This window comes from Drosophila pseudoobscura, chromosome 2 (assembly GCF_009870125.1).
Source record: "Drosophila pseudoobscura strain MV-25-SWS-2005 chromosome 2, UCI_Dpse_MV25, whole genome shotgun sequence".
NCBI lineage: Eukaryota > Metazoa > Arthropoda > Insecta > Diptera > Drosophilidae > Drosophila > Drosophila pseudoobscura.
This window is the reverse complement of record NC_046679.1, coordinates 19,902,939-19,926,292: the sequence shown is the minus strand read 5'-3', so window position 1 is coordinate 19,926,292 and position 23,354 is coordinate 19,902,939. Positions and strand designations below refer to the sequence as shown.

The window sequence follows — 23,354 nt, the reverse complement described above, 5'->3', positions numbered from 1 at the left end:
CAGTTCCAGCCGGTGTATTGGCTTTTGTGGTAAGGCGATGAGAGGGAAAACGACTCAAGCTGTTCGCAGATTTCATGTTGTTAGCATTACTTATTGAAATGTTTTAATTTAGCAATTGAGTTTTATATAGCAAGTCGCCTTGTGGCCATTTTATAGGCTTATTGATCTACTAATTAGAATTTAGAGAGACTGCGAAGATTATACCGTCTGATGATTCTATTAAGAAGAGAAAATTGACAATGAATAGCATTTGAGATGGATATTAAGCACATTGTTTCGAAAATGGAATATAAAAAACATATATGGAAATTATTAATTCATATTTTGGAATAGTTAAAATAATTATTATTATTATATTTGGTATTTAGTTATTCGGTTACCATTTTTCTATCTGTACATATTTATTGTTTTTAAAGGAAAGCTAAAAATATTTTAAAAGTATGCCACAAATACAATGAATTATTTATGTTAGTTCCAGTGTTTTATAGATTTAAGCGTTTTAAATTTTCAAATTTGAAAGTACCCGCCATAAGCTGCTTGCAAGCCCACTAAGCAGTATATACTAAAAGCTTACGGCTGAAAGCTTTGCACTGCTTATCGAGATAGCAGTGTATACCTGCTTTCATTCACATTGGACTGCTTGTATAAGGACTGCTTGCACATGGCCTGCTTGTGACCGCGTAAATTTAAATTTTGGCTTGTATCGCTTTTTGGCTGTGCTTGGATCTGTAACTTAATAAGAATATTGAGACTACTAAAAATCATAGAAGGGAAATTACACTCCACATAATTGATGGTATCATTTGAAGGAGTTGCAAAACGATTGAATGAAAAAGATTGCAGTATGCGAATACCAATATTTTGAAATATGTTCAATTGTTCAATATACATAATGCAATAGAACTTAGTAATCTTATATAATCTAATAAGAATCAGTAATATTGTCTGAATGATTTTTACAGCTTGAGAGGGTAATCCTTGGGCGATCACTATACTTCAGCAAGATCTATCTTTTGTTGCTGCTGAGATTAAGTATTTATAGCGGGCTCTGACGTAGGTCTAATAAATACATATGTATATTCTCAATGTGAAATGTTGACATTTTTCGTTTAAAAACACTGCCTAACAAAGTTGGGAAATTTAATAGAATTATGTACATATTCATAAATTTGTATGTTTTGGAAGAAATTATAATATTCAAGGTTACGAGTAATTACATGCTAATGTACATTTTATTTCCTCGAAGCTCAGATTTGTTGCCAAGTGTTTTAATGGAGGTGAGTTCTTTTTGTTTTGCTTTTACCATACGCTATCAATCTGTCCGTATCAGTATGTTTTATGAAAGAGTATATAGATGTACATACACATGTGGATGTGTAGATGTAGAGGCTGCTGGGGGCCATCGGCTCATGCCCACACGCAACGCGTATCTGTATTTTGCTCCCCATAGAACGGCGCATGGGTTTGTTTTTATTTCTTTTTTTTTGTTTTTTCGGTTTCCCTAAGGCATGCACACGTTTGTATAGTATGAGAGAACGCTATGTGCGAAACAAATATGCGCTATATGCAAATTTGACTTGGCGGAGTATTTTCGGCAAGTTTCTGTGTTTATTTTCTGAAGAGGCCTTGACATTGGGCATGTGCAGGGACAAAAACAACAAGAGTTGACTCAAAAAAGAAAAGAACAAATAATTAAAAATAAAATACAAAGGGGTGTGTGGCGGGGGGTATAGCAAAGACAACAAAAATCTGACACATGCCGGGAAAAAACCGGCACAAACCGTGTGTATCGCGAGTACCGAGCAGTCGGCGCATGTCATTGTCATTGTTATTGTTACACACACACTCACTCGCAAAAGCATTCGCACAGGCGGCGTGTGTTCGTTCCAGTGATACGAGTCTCTCCCCGCCTTAAAAAGAAAACATCGGTCCGCCGGGTATCGTATCAATTGATAACTGCACGACCATAACAAAAAACGACACCGACACCGGCATATTCCCCACTCTGCCGAGTCATTGTGTTCCTAAGAAACAAAAAAAGAATTAAATACTTTATTTTTAGCAAAGTCTAAGCACTTACACCATACAAAATTGCGAAACTTATTCGGCGTATGCGGACGGCTCGAAATGTTGGCTACGAAAAAGAGCTGACCTGTCGGTTGGTGGATCAAATAGAGTGCGATTTATTACAAAACCGATTTGAAAGGTGATTATAAATAAAGTAAAGATTTACGAAACATAAACATATGTACATGTATATATCATAAATACAACGGATCGGAGGCAGTTTTCAAAGTATTCCTGGTCCTCATTTAGGGTATCATCTGATGGTAAATGAACCGCTAAGATCTCGTTAACTTTTGTTATGTTTTTGCTGATTTAAGCACCCATTTAATTAGGCGGTGATGGAAAGGTAGCAGACGGGCGGCAATTTGCCTTGCTGCGTGCGTGATGATGTGGACAGCGCGTGTTTGATTCCGCGGTGTCTAAATTTGGGCGTACACTTGATTACGCACTTAAATTTTATAGACAATTATGTGGGGATCCTTGGGGGAGGGAGGTTATGTCTATAACATTCACGCACAAAAACGCGACCACGCCCATCTGGTTAATGGCAATTAAATGACACCGAGACGGTAAACGTGCGGTTTACAGACAAATGCAAATGTTATGATGCTTGTCCCCCAACCCCAGCCAGTCATACGGCCCAGTTTATTAAAGGAATGTTTCTTTTGTTTCACGCGCAAACACGTGTCGGCAATTGAAATAGAAAAAAGTGTATGCCCCTGTCTCCAGGCCTTTGCAGACACCCACGAGCCCATTAAAATCACACATAAAGAAAGAATGAATGTGATAGAAGGGAGAAAGAGAGAGAGGAGACGGCGGAGAACGAGATGGCGACAACTGTCGACTCATGTGTTATGCTAATTCCTCTTTTATTGTTTTCTGCTCGCCTTTTGCTGCCATCTTCGGTTCTTTCGGCCAGACGACAGTTAACGTCACTCTCAGAACCAGACGATTAAAGCGAAACAGGAAATCAGACATCGCCCGCCTGTTTACCGTTAGTTTCGCAAGCAGTGCTAATGCTGAGCGCTGAGGCTGAGGCTCCGCTGCTTGGCCCCAACCAAACCAAACCCGAGAAAAGCCAAAGGCCATTGAATTGCCTTTTCATTACGACAACAGCGAGAAATGTGGGCCCCCAAAAATACATACATATATATGTTTGTATATCCAACCATCAACACAAACACAACTCATTCAAGCACACTCACACACACACACAAACACGCAAGCAGTGCGAAAGGGGGCAGAGACGGTGGGAAGGAGGAAGCGAAAGCAATCGGCCGTAACAAAATTTCCGACACGTGCGACAAAATTGCCTGTCCATGGGTGGGGTGCGCGGGCCTTGTGGGCCCCAGGGGCTGGGCAGGAGGCAAGCAGTCAAGCAGGCAGACAGGCCCCAAACAGAACCGAAAACTTAACCCAAAACAAAAGGCTCGATGGAACCAAGTGAATATTTTCGGACAGTGTAGACATGGCCTTAGTGTAATAAATTGTTGCCGCAACATTGTTGCCGAAACACTTCTGTCCGTGCGACAAATGCGTGGGCCTTTTCAAATCAAATATGTGTCAACGGTTTTGGTTTGTTTTTGCTCTATATGGCTAAAAATAGTTTTTATTTCACATTTTATCTGTTGATAGATGCTTGTGCTCATGTGAAAATCAAATTTACTGTCAGGCACCATATTTTATTGAGATTGTATTATAGAGATAAGATTAATTAGTATTACATATTGTATATGGATCAGATTAATTTGCGTACAAAAGTCAATTAGTTAATTAATGACTTATCAGCTAAAATGAAGAATATTTAATCAGATAATACTGGCAAAGTGCAAGGGGATAAAAAAAACTCTATAATGTATAAGTATTCCAAAATTTCATCATTAAGGCCATTAAAACCATTATTAAGAGAATAATTTAAGCATGTCTGAAACAAATTGGAATATTGAATATTGTAAATAAATTGTATCATGTGGATAAAGGAAACATTTTCCTTTTCTAAATGTGTTCAATTGTGACAACATCTTCACTGGCTGAAAAGCTGAGATTTTTACCGCGGTTTAAGTCAAACGTACCCACTGTGCGGCGGGGCCATTTAAACGACGCTCGGTCCATGGCTCGCGTTCATTCTGCTTCGCACGGTCGTACGGTTCGGTTCGCCTCCCAAGTAACGGGATATATAGCACTGCCAAGCTTTGAAAGCGTCGTGTTTGTTGTTTGCGAGCGCGCGTGTTCGTGCGAGTGTGAGTGTGCTGCTGCTGTTGTTCTTGTTGTTGCGGCGACCCCACGCGCAACGAAAGCGAAAGTTTTGTTTGGCGCGCGTGTTGCCATTGCCGTCGACGTCGACGTCGGCGTCTATGAATTTGCACACACACCTCTACCCAGGTCTAGTCCGTGCTCGTGCACATCCCACCTAGAATAGATTAAAAGCGTGTGAAAACAACAACGAAAGCGCGCCAGGGGCAGAGAGAGAGAGAGAGAGAGATAGAGAGCGAGAAATATGCTCATTATTTTCAATGAGGGTGCAATAAATTAAAAGAAGCGTGTTTATGCTGCCATTCTGATCTGTTTCTGTGTCTGTGTCTTTGTGCGTGTGTTTGAGTGCGCTCCCAAAAAGAGTTTAGCCAACCGGAAGAACAACAAACCAACAAACCAACAAATCAACATCCCCATCATTCCTACCGCATTTCCTGGAACGCTCACACAAAGCGGTAAGTCCCTACTCCGCCAAGTGCCCCGATGCCCCGCCCCCTCAAGGCCATACAAAAAGGTTGTGCCATAAATCTCCCAGCATTAGCATTAGCATTTGCCAAACATTTGTGGGCCACACGTGCCGCGCGAAATAATAATAAAAAAATTGCATTTGACAGTCGACTTCCGATGCTGAAAGCTCTCACCGCGCTAGAGATGCTGCTCTGCTCGGGTCTGGTCTCGCTCTCAACCTCACGGCCTCGGGTATATCTTTGTGTGGGCCTCGCATTTTTTACCCTCACCTTCTCAAGGACGAATTTAGGTCAGGATTCGCCATTGCTCTATGAGCCCAGTCCCATTGACGCATGTCATGGCCTTTGGCCTTTTGGTGGGCGGTCCTGTCTGTTGCAACACCCAAAATGCATTACAGCGCGTCACATGGCGTATGCGCAATATTGATTTCTCTAGGCGCATAAAAGCTCACAATGTCAAGGTAAACATATTAATAAGCAGAAGCAAAAACACTTTAGAATAGGGACAAAAATTAGCAATAAAATGCTAAGCAATAAAAGCAAAATATGATAAAATACAAATAACGGGATGTTGGGTAGCCCAAGCACCTAAAAACGGTTCAGGAGAGCATTTAAAAGATGATTTGAAGTTTTCTAAGTATTTTGAATAGCGAAAATCAATAAAACTATATGAACCATGTATGATTTTTTTGTCAGCCAAAGATTTTTTATGTCAGAAGAAGTTCAGATCCAAGAGATCCAGAGAATGCATAAATAAACAATTATCTGTCCTTTCCATTGTAACAAGAGGATCATATCAGAATAAACCATAAAACTGATCTTTTCTTTTTCGATACAAGAATAAAGGTTAAATGTTTCAAGCAATATACTCCATATTTATAGCTTTTGTTTTAATAGAAAATTGTTTACTTTTTGGGAACTAAGCAAAACTTCGTCTCGAATGTGCGTTAGATATGGCCAGGCCAATGCTTATTTATTATGATACCAAGAAACGCCACATAAAGAACTTCCTCTCCCCATACAGATGTTTTCTTTCACTTGAACAATAAACACAGCCTTGGCGTGTGAAACGTTCTCTGAGGAAACTCCAAATAAACATAAACCATTGTCTCCCCATAAGCACAGTAAAAACGAGGGGGAACGTTGTGAGTTGCTGCGGACACCGCAACTCTACGGTTATACCCGATACTAAGTCAGTATGGCTCTCCTCCAGCAGACGGCGCTAATATTAAACGACACGACAAAAAGTGCGTGCGAGAGAGACAGAAAATCAGTCTGAGCGTGACGTCGGGCGCTGCGTAGCCACTGCAAATTGATTTGTTCCTTTTGGCTATAAAAATGATCTGATCTGATCCAGATTCAGCAATCTAATCGATATGGTCATTATCTATGATTCTGCGTTTTTAGTTATCTCAAATCTGCAATATTGTGGATGCAACAGATTTTCGTCCTTTGTGGGGGCGGATGGGGGTGGGGCGAAATTCTGAGATATACGTTTTATAGTGACATCTTAAAGGAGTGTGTGTACCAAATTTGGTTACTCTAGCCTTAATAGTCTCTGAGATTTGTGGTTGCCTCAGATTTTCGTCCTTTGCGGGGGCGGAAGGGGGTGTGGCGAAATTTGGACAGGAAACGGTCAAGGTCCGATATCACAGGAGTGTGGATACCAAATTTGGTTGCTCTGGCTTTTATAGGTTCTGAGATCCTTGAACTCATATTTTACAATTGGCAAAACCGACCATGAAACCTGTGTGTTAGAGAGAGACAGAGCGAGAAAGAGTGAAATTGTTTTCGTGATTCTGGCTGTAATAATTATACGATCTGGTTCAGATTTTGCACTCTAGAAGATATGATCATCTTCTACGATTCTGCGTTTTTAGTTTTCTCGTATCGTCGAAATTGTGGATGCCACAGATTTTCACCCTTTGCGGGGGCGGAAGTGGGCGGGGCAAAGTTTTGAAATATTTTTGGAGCAGTGACATATCACAGAAGTCTGGATCCAAAACATCGTTGCTCTAGCTCTTATAGTCTTTGAGCATTAGGCGCTGAAGGGGACGGACAGACGGACGGACGGACAGACGGACAGACGGACGGACGGACAGACAGACATGGCTCAATCGACTCGGCTATTGATGCTGATCAAGAATATATATACTGTATGGGGTCGGAAACGATTCCTTCTGGACGTTACACACATTCACTTTTACCACAAATCTAATATACCCCAATACTCATTTTGAGTATCGGGTATAAAAAGAACTAACAAATGTGGAGAAATCGTGGCCACTTTTTGAGAGCAACTTTTTGCAGCTGCTCTTTCTTTGTGCGGTGGTGTGGTGTCTGGAGCTATACGGAGAAGAGAAGAAGCGATGTCTCAGCTAAAGTGAATCAGTCAGTGATGACAGCTGTTTGTTTATTTGTTTATTCAGTGTGGAATCAATGCATTTGTTTAACTTCGACTTTGGGCTTGACAAGTCGCTGGTATAACAATGGAATGGAGAAGCTTTTTCAAGTGGTGTCTTAGGCATTTAAGACAATAAACCGCAAATCTGTGAAGGCTTTACGTGGAAATATGTTTTTATGGGTGGAAACTTTTTCAAAAAATACTTATACACTCTCCGTCTGGTCAATGGCATTAGCAGGAAGTCGTCACATATACGTGGCCATGTGCACATTGGCATAACCATATCTGTATCTACACGTATGATAGGTAACTTTTGCGCGTGTGCCTTGTGGCCGCCCCATTCCTGACACCCCATGACGACCATAATCGTAGATTTATCATTTTTGCTCGAGCGCGCGCGTTCCGAATTACAGCAACAAATAAGAACAAGCTCCATCCGATATAAATATAAACAAAAGCAAAAACAAAAAAAAAAAACAGCAAAGCGTTGTTGATACGCTGATCAGGGGCAGATACTATGACAGCGACTGCGAGCGCAATGCTGGCTTTGGGCTCTGCCCCGATTGAGGGGGAAACGAGAGCGCGCGCAGCTTGGGGAAGGCGCAACACGTGCGTCGTTAATTCAATAAGAACAAAAAAAACAAGAGGAACTCTGTAGCTTACACACACACGTACACAGCCTAACACACATTTGAAGAGAGAGTTTGGGATGAAGGCTTTCATTGTTTTTGCCCAGCCAGCTCTCTGATGGCTTGTGTGTCAGATTGAGGGGAGAGAGAGCAGAAGCTTTTATCTCTCTTTCTCTCTCTCCGCGACTCTAGGCTGTGCTACCATGCACAGCGAGAAAAACTGAGACAAGTATGTACAATATGTATGCTTTTTGCTGGGATTTTTCACAGTTATGGTCGCCCTTGCCATGGCTTCGCTTGCTAGTGGCAATTGGGCTACCGAAGCCGTCGACTGCGGCTGCGACTGACTGACAGGGTCGTCTTTGTTTTTGCAATTTCCCTTACTAGTATTTGTGTGTGGCTTGGCTTTGTGTGAGCTTTTTTTGTTTTTGCATTTTAATTTATGCCGGCAACTACAAAATTAATTCTCTTTTTCGCTTTATCTTTTGGTCATGTCGTTCGCTTCGTCGTCTGTCTCTTTTGAGTCGCACGTGTGCGACGCATCTGTGCCGGTCTCCGTCTGTCCCTGTCTCTGTGTCTGTGTCTGTGTGTTCGAGTATCTGTGGGTGGTAGAGGCATTCTAAACTGTAACATTTCGAAGAAACACAAAATGTTAACGGCTACTGTATTAGCCGACCCGAACGCCCATGAATGCCAAATGTGAAACACGAGACACAGCCATAACAATACAAAATTGCCTAATTTTCTATGGGTATAATTAATTTGCCTAATGGCATATTAGGGAGATTACTATTATGTGGGATCCATGGAGATTTATTCAAATCCCTTGAAATATACGAGTATTAGCCATTTCCGCCCAGTCAAAAGCGGGTGTATTATTTTAATAAAATCAAACGGATTTCAATAGGATGCTGTGTGATGTGGCAAGTGGGAAGTGAAATAATTTATTCCCTTAGAAATTTATTCAACGCTTCTACTCCCAGAAGTTTGACCGCCGTCTCGACCACATGACGTATCAGTAATGTGTGTGCGTTTAATTTGGTTAACAGCGGAAATTGCCATAATTTACTGTTGCCGGGTGATATAACTCTAGTTTTCCAGTTGCTCAGTTATTAAAATGACACGTAATTATATTCAATCCTAGCCGCAGAACCAGCTCCAGCCCAGGGCGCCATAAGCTTGATGATTAATGAGATTTCACACTCCCCATACCACAGTCGATCCTTCGTCTGCAATGTATGGCAATGGGCGCTCCTACGTGTATCGGCTAACTAGATGGTCAGCAACTAGGCAAACACTATATACACATACATAGATATGTATAGATAATATGCCCGACCGCACTCGGAATTCGTTCTACTAATTGCTGACCCAATAACGAGAGACACGACGCTTAAGTAAATGTAACCGTAAATTAATGCACGCGCGTGTATTTGTCCGAGTGTGGGTTTCAGAGGGAGAGGAAGAACGCTGCCGAGGGCTGTATCGAATTTGGGATACCCATTATATGGACAGAATCTTAGCGGTTTGAGTGAGATACTTATATTTCATTGGTGTAATAAATAAGAAATGATCTAAGTAAATCTTAAATATCCAAATCACATAAAAAATATTAAAATATTTTGAATATTAGACTTAAATTAAATATAAGTAAAAATTTTAGCACTAGGATAGAAACTCAAATAAATTCAAAAATATATATAAATATATGTACTAACATTAATTTTATGCAAACTACCACAAATTTGAGTCCAGCCTTTTTTCCTTATTCGATGGGGATGGACGGGCAGACATAGTACATAGATATGAGTACATCTACCTTCTGTACTTTATGATCAAGGGGTAAAAGAGTGAGCGGTAGACTAAGTAAACTCTGATGTCCCATCTTTTGGCTCACTCTGTCTTTCTCTGTTTCTCATGCTTCATTATAAAAGTGACACACGTGCGGCTAAGACAAACAGTACACAATTATTGTGTTGGCATCTCTTCCCATCTTTTGTTTTGTTTCATTTTGTTTTATTTTATTTTTTTCTAATTTTATGGGCACATTAGCGAATTATATTTCACTGCCATACAGCCACTAGGCAAAGCATAAATTAAACAAAGGCGGGATACGCAGCTGAGGAAACGAGTCGAGTGTAGTATGGGGGCTGGGGGAATGGACAAACAAAACATCTGATGGCCAACACACGCGCCGGTATTGGCTTCTGGGGGATTACCCACTGGGGGCTTTTTCAGTGAACTCCTTTGGCCATCCGACTCTGACTGCCGCACTCTTTTGTAACCTAACCTGAACTAGGGGTTCAGGCTCATAGAGTTGTCATCCACTCACTCAATTTTGGCTGACTCACGGAACCAACGGTTGCCTGACTTTTGAACCCACGAGCGGAATGTTTCCGGGAAGATGTCCGATGTACGAGTACGTAGATTATCATCAACTAGATTAATTTATAATATTTAAATGCTGATAAAAGAAAGAGAGACCTTGACCTGGAACAGAATCTGTCAAGTGGTGTGTTAGCTGGTTTTGAAGTAAATGGTTGTTTCGAAATCAAAACATGTTTCGGCCATTAAGAGTAGTAGAGGGGCCGTGACGTGGAGTTGTCTCAATGGGTACATACAACAAAGAAAGGGAAGTGAGTAAAATAAATGGATGTTTTTAAATGTAAGATTAAAATTTGTTTATTAAACATAACTTTTGGCGCACCTCCATTTGAAATATTCTACAATAACAAATCTATTTCTAACTGGCTCAGACTTTGCCAGCATCAAGTATACTCGAGGCACATTGAGACACACGTGCCAAAGCAACGAAAAATTAATTAATTTATCAATGGTAAATGTTGCGCACAACATTTTTATGATGTGCCAATGAAACGAGTCAACCACGAATTATTGCCGACAAAATGTCAAGCTCTCGAAGGCCCCAAAATTTATGTTCACGAATCATTAAATTCATTCAAAGTGGCAGTCAACGAACAATGAACAGGCTCTGTTCGGTCCAATTAGCCCCTCAACAATCGAATCGAATCGAATAAAATAAAAAAGTTGTCAATAAAATCGAGAACTTGAAAATTAAAACATTCTCTTCGGTGGCAGCAGCAGTGGTCTGCGCGATATGCAAAGATCTGTGCTTGATCTCCACAGATTCATCAATTATAAACGCACCTTTCTGTACCACACAGTCACATTTGTGTTTTATGTTTTATGTATTCCGGAGATCGGGTTTCGGCTCTAATGTTTTGACAATCAATGTTTTATTATGGTTTAAGGCACTCAAGCGTTTAGCTAATTTGATTGTTTGATTGATTTTTGTTGTGGATAATAAGCGGAAAGAAACAAAAGAATAAAATCTTAATTTATTGCTGGTGCAAAATTTGAGGAATTACTTTATATATTTCCATACTTTCTTTATGGATTACAAAACAAAAAATTAAAATTCAATAGAAATTTCATCATTGCCTGTAATCAAGGGAAATAATACTGATTGTTTACCTTATTAAAAGCGTCTGCTTGTATTTAATTCTTATACAAAATGAGTAGCGATTAGTCAGAGATTGGCTTGAGCTTGGGATTATTTGTTTGCCTTAAGTAGAAATTTATGCTGGATTGCACATTGGACCCCAGAGACAGACAATGTCTGTCTTTTTCTGTTAGTCTGTCTGGGAATCGTCTGTCAGAGCGGAGTGTGTGGCTATGGGTCCGGCTCGCTTTTGTTATTGGATTCCGCTTATCGGCTGGGTAGTCATTATTTGGCACACGTGTGTCTCATTTGATGTTTTTCGGTTTTTATTATTTGCTTTCCTTGTTGCCATCATAAACATTTATCGCCTTTCCGATGGCTAACCGAAAATTGATTATAAACAGAAGCAGCAGCGTCAGGCAGCAGTGGCAGCGGCACTTTTGCGATGGGACCATGCTAATCGTTGGAACGTTGTCTAGACCGCTCTTAGCAAGTGTCGCTTGAGGGCTGATACACGAGTATGGCTCTGCTCTCATTTTTCTCCTCCGTTGTGGCAAGTCTCTTCCGTTTGCTGGCACGTTTTTGCCAGCCATAACCGTATCTAAATACTATTATGACGCATGTCGATTGCCTGCTCTTTTCACTATACTCTTTCAGAGGTGATTATTATTTCAAGCCTAAAAATGACTCGTTCCTACAGCCATCCACAAGCAAGGGTACATGTGCTTCGTTTTGTGGAAATTGGCTTGCCACAGAGTAGGTTTCGTCGTTGGTGTTGCTGTCTGACTTTCCGGCGCATGTGTCCAGATAAGAAGGAAAATGAACACTTTTACGCTGAGGTTGAGTTTGTGGCTGTGTCTATGTAGTTGTAGTTCCTGGCGTTGTCGTCATATCAGGTTGAACATGAGCAGTTCCAGCTAAGTCCTAACAAGCTATGGCATGAGACTTAATTATGACAGATGTAATGTTGTTTAAAGGAATGAAGGCACTGTCCCTTCACGTTCAAAGATGCTCCCGGAGAACTGTAATACTATTGATTACAATCATAAACAAAAGAGTCATATCCGTAGACTTTTTATCTTTTATTTTCGGAAACCTAAATGCAAGTTCTATTGAACATTCGATTGATTTCCAATCACCTTCAATAGTAATTATACCCACACCTGAGAAAAGGCAGTGTATCTGGGGCTAAACAACTATACAAATCTCAAGCAAACATTGGCCTGGCTGGGGTAAACAGTGAATGTAAGAAATAATAATAAAATACACATGCAATGGAAAGTTTTATAGTCAAAAACAAATACAACAAAAATGAGATTTCTGTTCGCTTTGGCGGTGTCTTTCAATGTGCGGCGCGTGTAAAGTTGTTAGATAAGGTCAGAAATAAATGGAATACCCCATTACAGATTAGACATTAGACAAGGCAAGGCAGTCCGAGGTTGAGAAAAGCGACAGTGACAAAGAATGTACATATGCAAGTGACGTAATGGCAAAAGAGAAAAAAAGAATCAAGTTAATATTAAGTATACGCACCGTTTTGTTATCTTCTAAATTAAAGTTCTGCTGTTGGCTTTCACTCTTCTCCCCTAAGGTTGGTAATTTTATTTATGAATATTTCAAGGCATATTTAAGGGATCTTTACGGCAATTGCCGGCAGACACATTTTGAGAAACGAGACCCAAGTGCAATCTAAAACGTTTCCCTTCATGTGCGCTGCGTGCGCCCCAAACACGCGAGAACAAGAAGCCAGACGGGTTGACTGCCATACACCTATGGGCAAAATACTAGCATTTAATATGAATTTAGGCTTGGGTTTCGTTTGTTTGGATTGCAAAAAGAATGAATAAGATACAATTCTTTTCGATTTCAAGATAAATTTATAAAAAATTTAAATAGGAAACAGTTTATAATATATATAATATATTATGGGTAGGGTAGGAAGGGTAGGAAATATATTTAAATACATTGAAGTTAGTTAATTTAGATATGAAATATACCTTATGTAACCATGAAATATATTTTAATTTAATATTTTCTTATTAATATTAAAATACACGTACAATTTACACTCTCGGAACCAATTTATTGGTATATATTTGTATATCTTAGTGTGAATATAACAATTTTGTTGCATTTTTTCCTGTGTGTAACATCTGCAAACCGATTTAAGTTTCTGGAAAGACCACTATTAGCAGTAACAAAGCTGTATATCTGCTGGGCTCACATACATATGTCTGAGAGAATGATGCCACTCACTGGATGAGGGAGGTACACTGATACATATGCTATGCCCGAAGCGTTTCACGTTTCACATGACAAATACATTTGAAAATGGCAACGCCTTGGCAGACGAACACGCACGGGCACAGACACCGCCAGAGAGAAGAGAGTTCCTTAACCTCTGGAACTCGCATTTTGGACAAAATATTGTGGTGGTTCTTTGTGTCTTGCCGCCGGCCACAATTGCCTTGCCTTGAGACGCCTCAACAATTTCCAAAATAAAGCATAAAGAACGAGGAAAAAACACACAAACCAGACAGAAAGGAAATCAAATTTCCTTTCCGTTCTGTACTGTTGGCGTGTGAAAAGTCATTGGCATAAGCGCGCAGATTCTTTTGTTTTGCCTCGCGCGGCTGTTTTGTTTCCACTTTTTTCTATGACAGCTGACAGTTCGGTTCGTGTTTCTGCTGTGTTTTCGTGTGGCGTGTCATGTTGAACAATTATTGGCTAATTTGTACGCACGCAGCGGGAAATCTCACCAAAGTTGCTTGATTGACTTGACCCCAGAGCCAGTAAAATGTAACGGCGGTGGAGAACCCCAACAACAGGTGTCTTTGTGCCGAAAACAAAACGTGTTTCTAATTGTGCCACCAACAAAGGATTAAATATTAATAGAATTTGCATGGTGGTTGAACTCCAACAATAGTTTAATAGAAGCTTAGGCCCGGCCTCCTTAAATATACCATCTTACCTTGGCTCACATTTTAATCGTAGGAAACATCTTGCTGGCTGTCTCCCACTTTGTTGTCCCATCTTCGGGGTTCTGGGTGGCTGGTGCCACGCTCCATAAGGTCTGCCACGCGCCGCATTAAATTTGCCATTGGGGCAATTCGTGGAGGCTTAGAATTTGTTACGCACATTGCCGTCTTTTGTTACAGCACAACAGACATTTCACTGCCACTGCCACACTGCTGCTGGCCCTGCCCGGCCGGCTGGAATGATGACTAAGGACTCTACGACTCAGCCCAGCTCTGGCTTTAACTATCGGATGACGGATAAGGCATAAATAATGAAATGTAATTTCAACGCATATTGACGCATTGACATCAAACTGGGTGTCGGAGGGGGAAATCTTCTTAGTCGTCCCACAAGCATTTAAAGGACTTTTAGGTTCTGGAGGGTTGGGGGCAGCCTGGCTTGGTAGAATGCCGTCAAGGGCCACAAACATTTCATCATCGTCGCGGGCGCTTTTACCAAATGTAATTACACTCAAGAGATACACGTGCCGTCAACAAGCTCGTTTCTTGTTGTTGTTGTTGTTGTTGTGGCCGTTGTTGTCGTTGTTTTTGTAGTTGGTGGTGTGTCTGCTGCTGCTGCTTTTCAGGGCGTTTTTCAATTTGAATTTGACTGCCTCCAGGCACTTGAGCTCTTGAGGAATTTTGTATGAGCTCACAAAATGCTTTCTCCATCAATATTCCGCTTCCACCCAAAACTCACTTTAAGTTTATTTACCTTTGGCGCCCGATGGTCGTTAGCCAGGATTTGAGGCACACTTAATGAGACTGTGGTGGTTTTTGTGCGTCGTCCTGAATTCTGATGCCACCAAAGTGTTTCTCCAAAATGTCAACTCGGTATATGGGCCGCAGACCCGGGACTTGGGGCTATGAACTTTGGGCATTGAAGGGGCAGCCGCTGATTGTTTGATTCCAGTGATTTATGTAGTTATAATGGCAAAGAGGGTAGGCTGCTCCAGCTGTATGAAGATTAAATGGTGGATTACGGGCAACGAGAACCCTTGAATGTGCATCGAAAGAAGCCATTCATAAGAGAACTTTATCCAACTCTAGTTCTCTTTTGTGCACTGCAATATAAATCTGTGGTATTTCCTTTTACTCTGCTTATCGCCACCGATTTATGGGCCCCTCCAATTGCTGCTCCTGCTCTGATTTAATGTCCACAAAAGATATACATATGTATGTATTCTGCAGAGAATGCGGTGGGACTTGTGCTCGAGTTTAATGAACTTTATTTAATTGAGTTGAGAATTTAATTTTATTTTTATTCCGTACTTGACAGCGCGTGCAGCAGCAGACGCTGTCCAGTAGCGGTGGGGATACTCGTATTTATGCACTGAGCGGCCGTGTAGTCAATTAATCAATTTGGCGGCTAATTAATTGCGGGCTTTGTTTCTTTCTTTGTTGCAGTGTTAGCCACCCAAAGAAATGGCACCCACCATATGCTCGGACAAAAAACCGCTGCGAGATTCGAGGCGACATCGTGTCGTGGCTACGGCAGTCATTTCATCAGCCGCCACCACCACATCATCAACATCAACGTCGCCGTCATCCTTGCCAGCAGCTGCTGCCGCACGAGGCAGCTCAGTGCTTAGCTATGGTGAGTAACAGTACCAGTAACAGTAAGACCCTCGCCGACCCCTCCGACACCCACAACAGCCAATCTGGGAATAAGGGAAAGATATCGGTCACACTGAAAGAAAAAGGAAACCATTTTGCCTACTCTGAGTATTATAATCAAATCAATTAATGGCATAAGCTGGGTAAAAGGCTTTGAGCAAACAGAAAATATGAATTATTTTGTATGGTTTCATGTCCTTTTTGAGGAGGGCTTCACATGTGGGCGTAATCATTATAATTTAAGTTAATTATATTTCTATTTTCAGCAGATTGAAAGGTTGTTTCGGTAACTTGTTGTTTATTGCGTTTAAGAACCTCCCACAATATCGTTTACGAAATGTTTAACCGGCTGTCAAACCCTTTTTACATTCCATCTCTCCATCATTGAGATGAATAAAGTCTTTTTTCTTGTTTTTGTCTCAGTGCAGACAACTCTCTGTCGCTGCCATGGGCGCACACGGCGCATACGTAACATTGCCTTCTATATTTATTGCAATCTACGCTTTGTCTCCTTTTTTAGTTGCTCTTTATTTCCCTTGATTCCCTGCTGTGTTGTGCATTTGCCAGTCGTCTTACGCTCACGTTACGCGGTCATGTTTAATTAATTTATGTAAACTTGACCGCTCCCTCACCGCACCTCCGCCGCAGTCCCAGTCACCACAGCTATCTTTGCTTTCTCCCTTGCCACTGCCACTTGCCACAAGGGCTCTCTCTCTCTCTGCTCTGCTCCGTCTACAGCTGAACTAGAGGACGCACGTGCCTCATGCCCTGATGGGTCGTTTGGCGCTCCACGTGTTGGATACCAATGTTGCTGCTGGCAGTGTTGGTTGGCCTTTATTGAGGCTGTTACTGTTGCATGGCTGGCACGCGACTTTGGGGTTATGCTACAACAATTTGCGTCAGCAATTGGCCCACATGGCATATCCGGCTGCCGGCTGCCTGCTGCCACCTCCATCTGGCTGTAGCCTGTCGCTGTTGGGTAAGACGAAGCTCGTATGTGAAAACGGCCTGACAGATTTATATAAGCGATCTATCTATTGCCCCATGACTAACAATGAAATGGACATTGACTACCGCCAGGCGATAGCCAGGGGAATTATTTTGAATTCCTTCAAAGAAATACATTTAATTTATTTATTTATTAATTCTTATATGAATGAAAGCGTACGTTTGATTGATGGTGTGCAATATTTTTGGGGTTTTTTAATACCCGATAGTCGAAGAATACATGGGTAGAGCAGAAGTATATATATATATATTTGATTTTTGCCTTTTCAGGAAAATTTATCTGTAACTTGTGGGCTTATTTTTACGACCATTTCACAGCGAATATATATTCTGACCAGTGCTATTTTTATTGAGAAATATAACACGCCCATCCGAGAAAAAAGGGTGGGGTATGTGAGTGTGTCATAACCTTTGCACGTTTTTGTTGCTGCTGTGCCACTTTTGCCTGATGGGCTGGGAGGGGCAGGGGGTCTCTTTATTTACATGTTTTGCACATTTGCTTCGCCTGCTTTTAGCCAACTGTGCTTTTTATTTGTTGTTGTTGCTGCTTCTGCTTCTGGCTTTATTGGTGCCATATTCAATGCGAATTCATTGAAAGCGTTGCCTGTGTTTTTTTTTTGTTTTTTTGCTGTACTCGTTGCTGCCTACCCTGCTAATTTCCAGCAACACATAAAAATAAAACCGAAAAATATACGCACACACAGGTCTACAATAAAAATGGGTGTGATGGGGCCACGTGCGGATGCCTTCCGACGCTTGGCCCCCCCTCTGGCTGAGTGGGCGTGGTTCCCTGTCTGGGGGCTGGGGTAGCGGCAGGTGACGGGAGCCTTTGGGCATTGCCCTCGCCCTCCGTTTTGTGCATTTTTAAATTGTATTTTTACTTTAATAAAGCATTAACCGTTGACTAATCAGCTGAGCACGGAACGAGGAACGTGGATTCCACAGTCATCAATGACGAGATCGCCGGCGGCGCAATGAGCACAACAAACGGCAAACAGAAAAACAGCCACAGTCACAGTCATGGCCCCATCCTCAGCTCCCCAATGAAATGCAATGCATTGCAATGCCAAACGTAGACAGACGCAGGCAAGAGCATGTGACTGCTGCTACAGAAAAGCAAATAGTGCTGGAACATCAGAGAAACCTAGGGTTCAAGATCTACGACTAAAGGATATCCATTATTCGGTAGAAAAGGGAACTGGCTGTATATATTTTTCACATAGTGTAGACTTTAGGGACATTCTTGATCTATGTGATATTTGAAAGCCTCTTGATGCCCCACTAAATCAACATTTACACAAATACAATATACCCTGGTACTCTACTAGTGTAGGGGGTATCTTGCATAAGTTGAATGGCGACAAGAGAACGAACGCCAGCAAAAGGCATTTGACAATTCAGGAAGTAAGTCAATTCTCGAGAAAAAAAGAGGGTGCAGTGGGTTGAATGGGGCGGGTGGGAATGGCAATCAATACTTCCGCATCGTGTTGAGGATTGTTGTCTCTGGTGCACATGCCAAGAACATGCGTCTCGCTGATTTCCGTTGAGAGCCCCCGGCCGGGGCCGCACTCAAGTGGAACGGGGCGGGGCGTATACGCAATGTTGAGTGCATGTGGGAGGCAAATCAAAACAGGCTTTGCCTTAGTTCTAAAATAGATACACAATTAAGAATACAAACAAAAACAAGCATACGCAAATTCCAGTAACACACAGCCAATATGAATGAATTATCGGTCATGGACTGCGCCAAGATGCCACTGGATCGCATGGACATGGTACAGCGCAGCTTGAAATGCAGAACCATCGAGATCTTTGAATATGACGAGCCTGTCAGCTTCACGGGGGAAGAGGAGGAGTTGGCCATAGAGCCCACGCCCGACACTGAGGATGCCACAGAGGATGACGAGGATCGGGCTATGCATGCGGTGGCCGAAATCGATTGCATTATCCGACGCATCGAACTGATGCAGCTTGCCATTAGGCAGCGTCAAAATCAAGCCATATCCGAGGACCAGACGGCCCCCGAAGAAGAGCAACAGCCAGAGGAGGAATATCTCACCAAAATCCAACAGCTATGCCAGGAGATTGAGCGCAAACGGAAAGAGCTGGATGTCAAAGTTGAAGTCCAGGAGCTAATGCCGGAACGGCCGAAGCCTCTGGAGCTGAGTTGCCAGGAAAAGGTCGAGGTCCGTGACCTCCAGCATGCCCACCATCGCCTGCAGTGTGAAATCTCAGAGATGATCTGCCGCTATCAAAATCTGCGCGCCACCCTGCGTGATTTTCGCCTCCGGATGTGCTCGATAAACAAACAGTTGCGCCACATGTCCGCCCGGGCGCAGGAGTTCAACGAGTGGGTCTTACAGGTGGCCGGCGAACTGCACGTCTGCCTGGAGCGCTACCACTACTTGCTCCATCAGAAGATATCTAAAATAGAGGCACAGACAACGGCCAAGGTCCACATTTTCCGATTCTTTAGCCTAAACAAACAATTTTTAATGAACAGTCGTCTGCCGAGAGATCTACGAGACCTTCGCTTTGAAATCGATGAGCTTTGCATCTTTATAAACGATTTGACCGAGGAAATGGAGGAACGTTTTGATAAGGTTGAGCACTCGACCTGGATTAAGAACAAGGATTTCGGGAGCACTAAAGATCTCTCGACACCACTGGTTGAAATGCAATCGGTCCTGTCCACGGTTATTAAGGGAAAACCCTCAAAGCTCAAAGGAACCAAAGCTAATAAATAGATCAGAACTTTATTGATTTATTGGTAGAGAAAGAAGGAAAATATTTGTAGTTTTCTGTTATGTTTTTCAGCGAAATGTGATATATTTTCCACATAAGTAGCTAACCCCCCATCATTCCATTATATCTGTCAACCACTGCAGGCTGGCGCCATGAAGTCGACTCTTCCATTACATGCTGCGTCACACACTCACGTTTCAGGGCACTGGGGTTTGTGGGGCTGCTCGTGGGGCGGCTAGTAGGGTGCAGCTTATCAAAAAGAAAAGCTATATTTGCACAGCGCAAACAGGTGCAGGGCCCAATGAATGTTCCGATCCGAATGTGTGCACGTCGACTGCCATGTGCAATGTTTAAGTCGAAAAATGGAGGCAGGTTCCGTCATGACCCTGACCACAGACACAGTCACGGAAATGGTATTGGGGAAATGATTTGTGTCAAGGGTGTATGGTGCGAAGGGGGGCGTTTGTGTAGGTCATGCGGTAGTGTGTTGCTATTTGCCAGAGCTCCCAAGAGCTCGTCGACTACTCAACAGCTGTTGGCGGATGGAAAAAGAGTGTTACGACTGCTGGGACTGAAAATTGATGCGAAACGCTTCGAGTCACGTTTCCCCAACACACGCGATGCACACAAACAGACGGACAGGGACAGTCCACTGATCGGTTGACAACCGACTGATTAGCAGCTCAACGAGGGCCTCAGCGGCAAAGTTTTTATCAGTTATAACTTACTTGAATCCAATGTCTAATTTTTTTATTTGTTACCATTTTTTTTGCAGTAGCCGAGGGTTCAATGAACTCGGCGGGTCGCCGACGCCTGGTCAGACTCCACCGCCGAAGACTGCCAGTGATCTCAGGCAGTGCCGCTGTATCGTCGTCTCCACGGAGTGGCACACAGGCGGAGGTCAGCAGGAGAGCGGCAATACAGACAGAGATGCAATCAGCGCGGGGCCAAATCGAGTCAGCAGAGCACCAGACTGCACATCCTCTGCAACTGCAACTGCAACAACAGCAACATTCCATCAGCGAGTCTATCAAAACAGTATTACAGCCTACCATGGCTAACAGCAGTAACAGCTTCAGTCATAGAGGAGCACCAACAGCCAGACATTGTGTATTAGCTGAGTCAATGGACGACGATGGCGACAGTGGCTACGAGTACTCGCAGGAGCCCACCAAGGAGCAGCAGCATAGCTACCATCCTCAGAACAGCGACGGTCTGCTCTCTATTGCCATCAAGACCATCAAGCTGGTGCAGCGTAACAAGCTGCTCCAGAAGCGTCTGGCACAGCTGCAGCTGGAGACCTCGGAGTTCATTGCCTCGGTGTTGGCCAATCCCGAGAATCGGCAGTACCGCGAGAAGATCACCACCACCACCGCCCCCCCCAAGGCGGAAACCAAGGTCAGCAACATGCTGCTGCGCCACTAGACAGGGCCCTTGCCTAACCATTTTATTATTTTTGGTTTGTTTTTTAGAACCCATGCCCCGTTTTCGGCTGACGCTGGACGCCAATTGCAATTTCATAGGAATCCATCTATCTATTCTTCCAAGACAAAATCACATCTCTAGCAAAGCGCGCATTGAATTATTATTTTAATCTATTAAGGTCCCAACACGGCCCGTTTTCACAGTCAGCTCATTACACTGTTTGTTGTTATCTTGACGAATCGAGTGGCTCCACCACCCACTAGCGGAACGGAATCTAAGAGCGGGCGAATCTCTTCAATCTCTTCTCTTCGCGCGCGCTTTTTTTGAAATTTTTTTGTATTTTCATATATTTTGAATTTCGTGATTTTCAACACTGCACTGAAATTATGATCATTCGTTGCATACTTTTGGGCGGATTGAGTTTAAAACACTTTTTGCTGAATTTGTTTGAATATATATTTTAATTAAACATCTGATCTGTCATAAACGCTACTGCCACACTGCATCTACAAAATTTATCCTATGGAATTGCAATTAGCAAGATATCAATTCGTATTCCCAAGGGACTTAGTTTTGAGCAATTCGTACTGATTATCTTTATAAAACCACGCATCAAAATCCAATATTTTGAGCATACAATTAAACAAAAGATCAACAAAAAAAACTACGTCTAACATATACATACACGAGAATATAATATTTATAAAAATCCATGGATAGTCTAACAAAAAAATCTATCTTTATCCGTAGAATGCTAAGTACTTTTTATGTTAAACATTTTTTACATTCAAGAAATAATTTATAATACATTTAATTGCTATATTTAGTATTTACCAATCATAATCATTGAAAACCCAAAACGCTTTTGGCATTATACAACAAAAATATAATAATTCTATGTGAAACACGATTGAGATGTAAAGCAATTGGTTTAGACAAAAACAAAGCAAGCCGCTATACGTAATAGATCTCCGATATCGATACTACCTATAGATACGGAGGAGTTATCAGAATGCAATGCAAATCAAAGTAAAACCAAATTGTATGCTAAAGACAAAGCTAATTGTTCCAATTCTAAACTAAACATACAAAATTATGTGTATAATTTCCTAACTCTCTACATAGATGGTAGTAATAAGTATTTCATTGACATTTTCTACCGTACAATAATGGCTGAGATATCAAATCATTTAGAAGAGATCGGATCGCTACAAAACAACTATATCATTAATAAAATTAGTGACAAATAAAAACATAAATAGATCTATTATGTTTGTACTTATTTCCCTGCGGGTTTCTTGGTTTCCCAATCAAAGCAAACAAGTCATGGCTAAGTGAGTAATTTGGTCGTGTCAATAACACCCAATCAAAGCGTTCAGAGACCGTCTCGAGTCGCACAGATTTGACATGGAAGTCTGTCATCGAATTAGTCACGACAACGACAATGGGTCATTCCGGGAAACGTTGGCCGTGGGCAAACATGATACCAAAGAGATTTTGAACTAGGTACAAGCTGATGAAAGCATCATAATTTGTTTGATGTTTAATTTTGTTGTAAGCGATTTGAAATGATTGTAGAACACCCCATCGAATACTTTGCCATAATGCATCTCCATTGAATGTCTATGAAATTACACCGCAATTGTTTCAAGTTCATTCAATTAAGTCGGGCCTCCTTCGACCGGCTCAGACCTTTTGAGTGGCATTCAATGGCTTTGAGTCTTTGATTATGATTATGATTATGATTATGATGGTGGAAGTACCTTCTTGTCTGCACGTCAGCCAAGATACCTCTAGCCTATTTTTGGCCAAATACTTGACATTCGACGCACTCAGCTCTCAGAGGGGCATCTCAGATTTGTCGAGTAACCTTTTTTTTTTGACGTTGGTCAATCGTCGTATTGTGGGTGCCTGGGTCTGGCCCATCGTTGTGGATGTTATTGTTATTAGTTTTACAGGCATTATTTTATATTTTATTGGGTTTTTTACGGACTCGTCTCACGTCTTCATCTGTTTGAGGCACGTGATTTATATACAACAATGCGAGTTATGGACATTTATATAGTCTCGAGTCAGACGAGACCCACTTGACACCGAGGAGGTTTTATTGCCGCCCGGCAAACGGTGCAGAAAATGTTGCCCACCAACTGGCGGCTCGGCTCGGCCTGAACTTGATTTGTGTTTATGTTAAAGCCGTGATTTGTATTTGTGTTTGGCAATTTGTATTATATTTTTTTGGTGGTCTGCCAAGTGTTAAAT

General features: G+C 42.0%; 2 protein-coding genes across 3 annotated transcripts; both read left to right on the top strand.

Moving 5' to 3' along the window:
* The first annotated feature begins 4,179 nt into the window (after nucleotides 1-4,179).
* Nucleotides 4,180-22,362, top strand: Cipc (Clock interacting protein circadian). Of its 2 annotated transcripts, XM_001359122.4 has the most exons (4): nucleotides 4,180-4,775; nucleotides 15,708-15,897; nucleotides 20,446-21,068; nucleotides 21,143-22,362. In XM_001359122.4, exons 2-4 carry the CDS (start codon nucleotides 15,726-15,728, stop codon nucleotides 21,164-21,166), a joined length of 819 nt encoding a protein of 272 aa, XP_001359159.3. In that variant the 5' UTR covers nucleotides 4,180-4,775; nucleotides 15,708-15,725; the 3' UTR covers nucleotides 21,167-22,362. The 2 variants fall into 2 exon arrangements, with proteins under 2 accessions (XP_001359159.3, XP_015037673.2); XM_015182187.2 differs by lacking the exon at nucleotides 21,143-22,362 and having other exon boundaries at nucleotides 20,446-21,127.
* Nucleotides 18,568-19,692, top strand: LOC4802192 (uncharacterized). Its single transcript, XM_003736639.3, has one exon. It carries the CDS (start codon nucleotides 18,644-18,646, stop codon nucleotides 19,670-19,672), a length of 1,029 nt encoding a protein of 342 aa, XP_003736687.2. The 5' UTR covers nucleotides 18,568-18,643; the 3' UTR covers nucleotides 19,673-19,692.
* Nucleotides 22,363-23,354: the final 992 nt, after the last annotated feature.

What these genes read in the sequence shown, in the direction of transcription:
- LOC4802192 (XM_003736639.3), top strand. Translation starts at nt 18,644, where the DNA reads ATGAATGAATTATCGGTCATGGACTGCGCCAAGATGCCACTGGATCGC.
- Cipc (XM_015182187.2), top strand. Translation starts at nt 15,726, where the DNA reads ATGGCACCCACCATATGCTCGGACAAAAAACCGCTGCGAGATTCGAGG. An exon ending in CAGCTCAGTGCTTAGCTATG is followed by an intron (nt 15,898 to 20,445) that starts GTGAGTAACAGT and finishes TTTTTTTTGCAG; the next exon opens with TAGCCGAGGGTTCAATGAAC.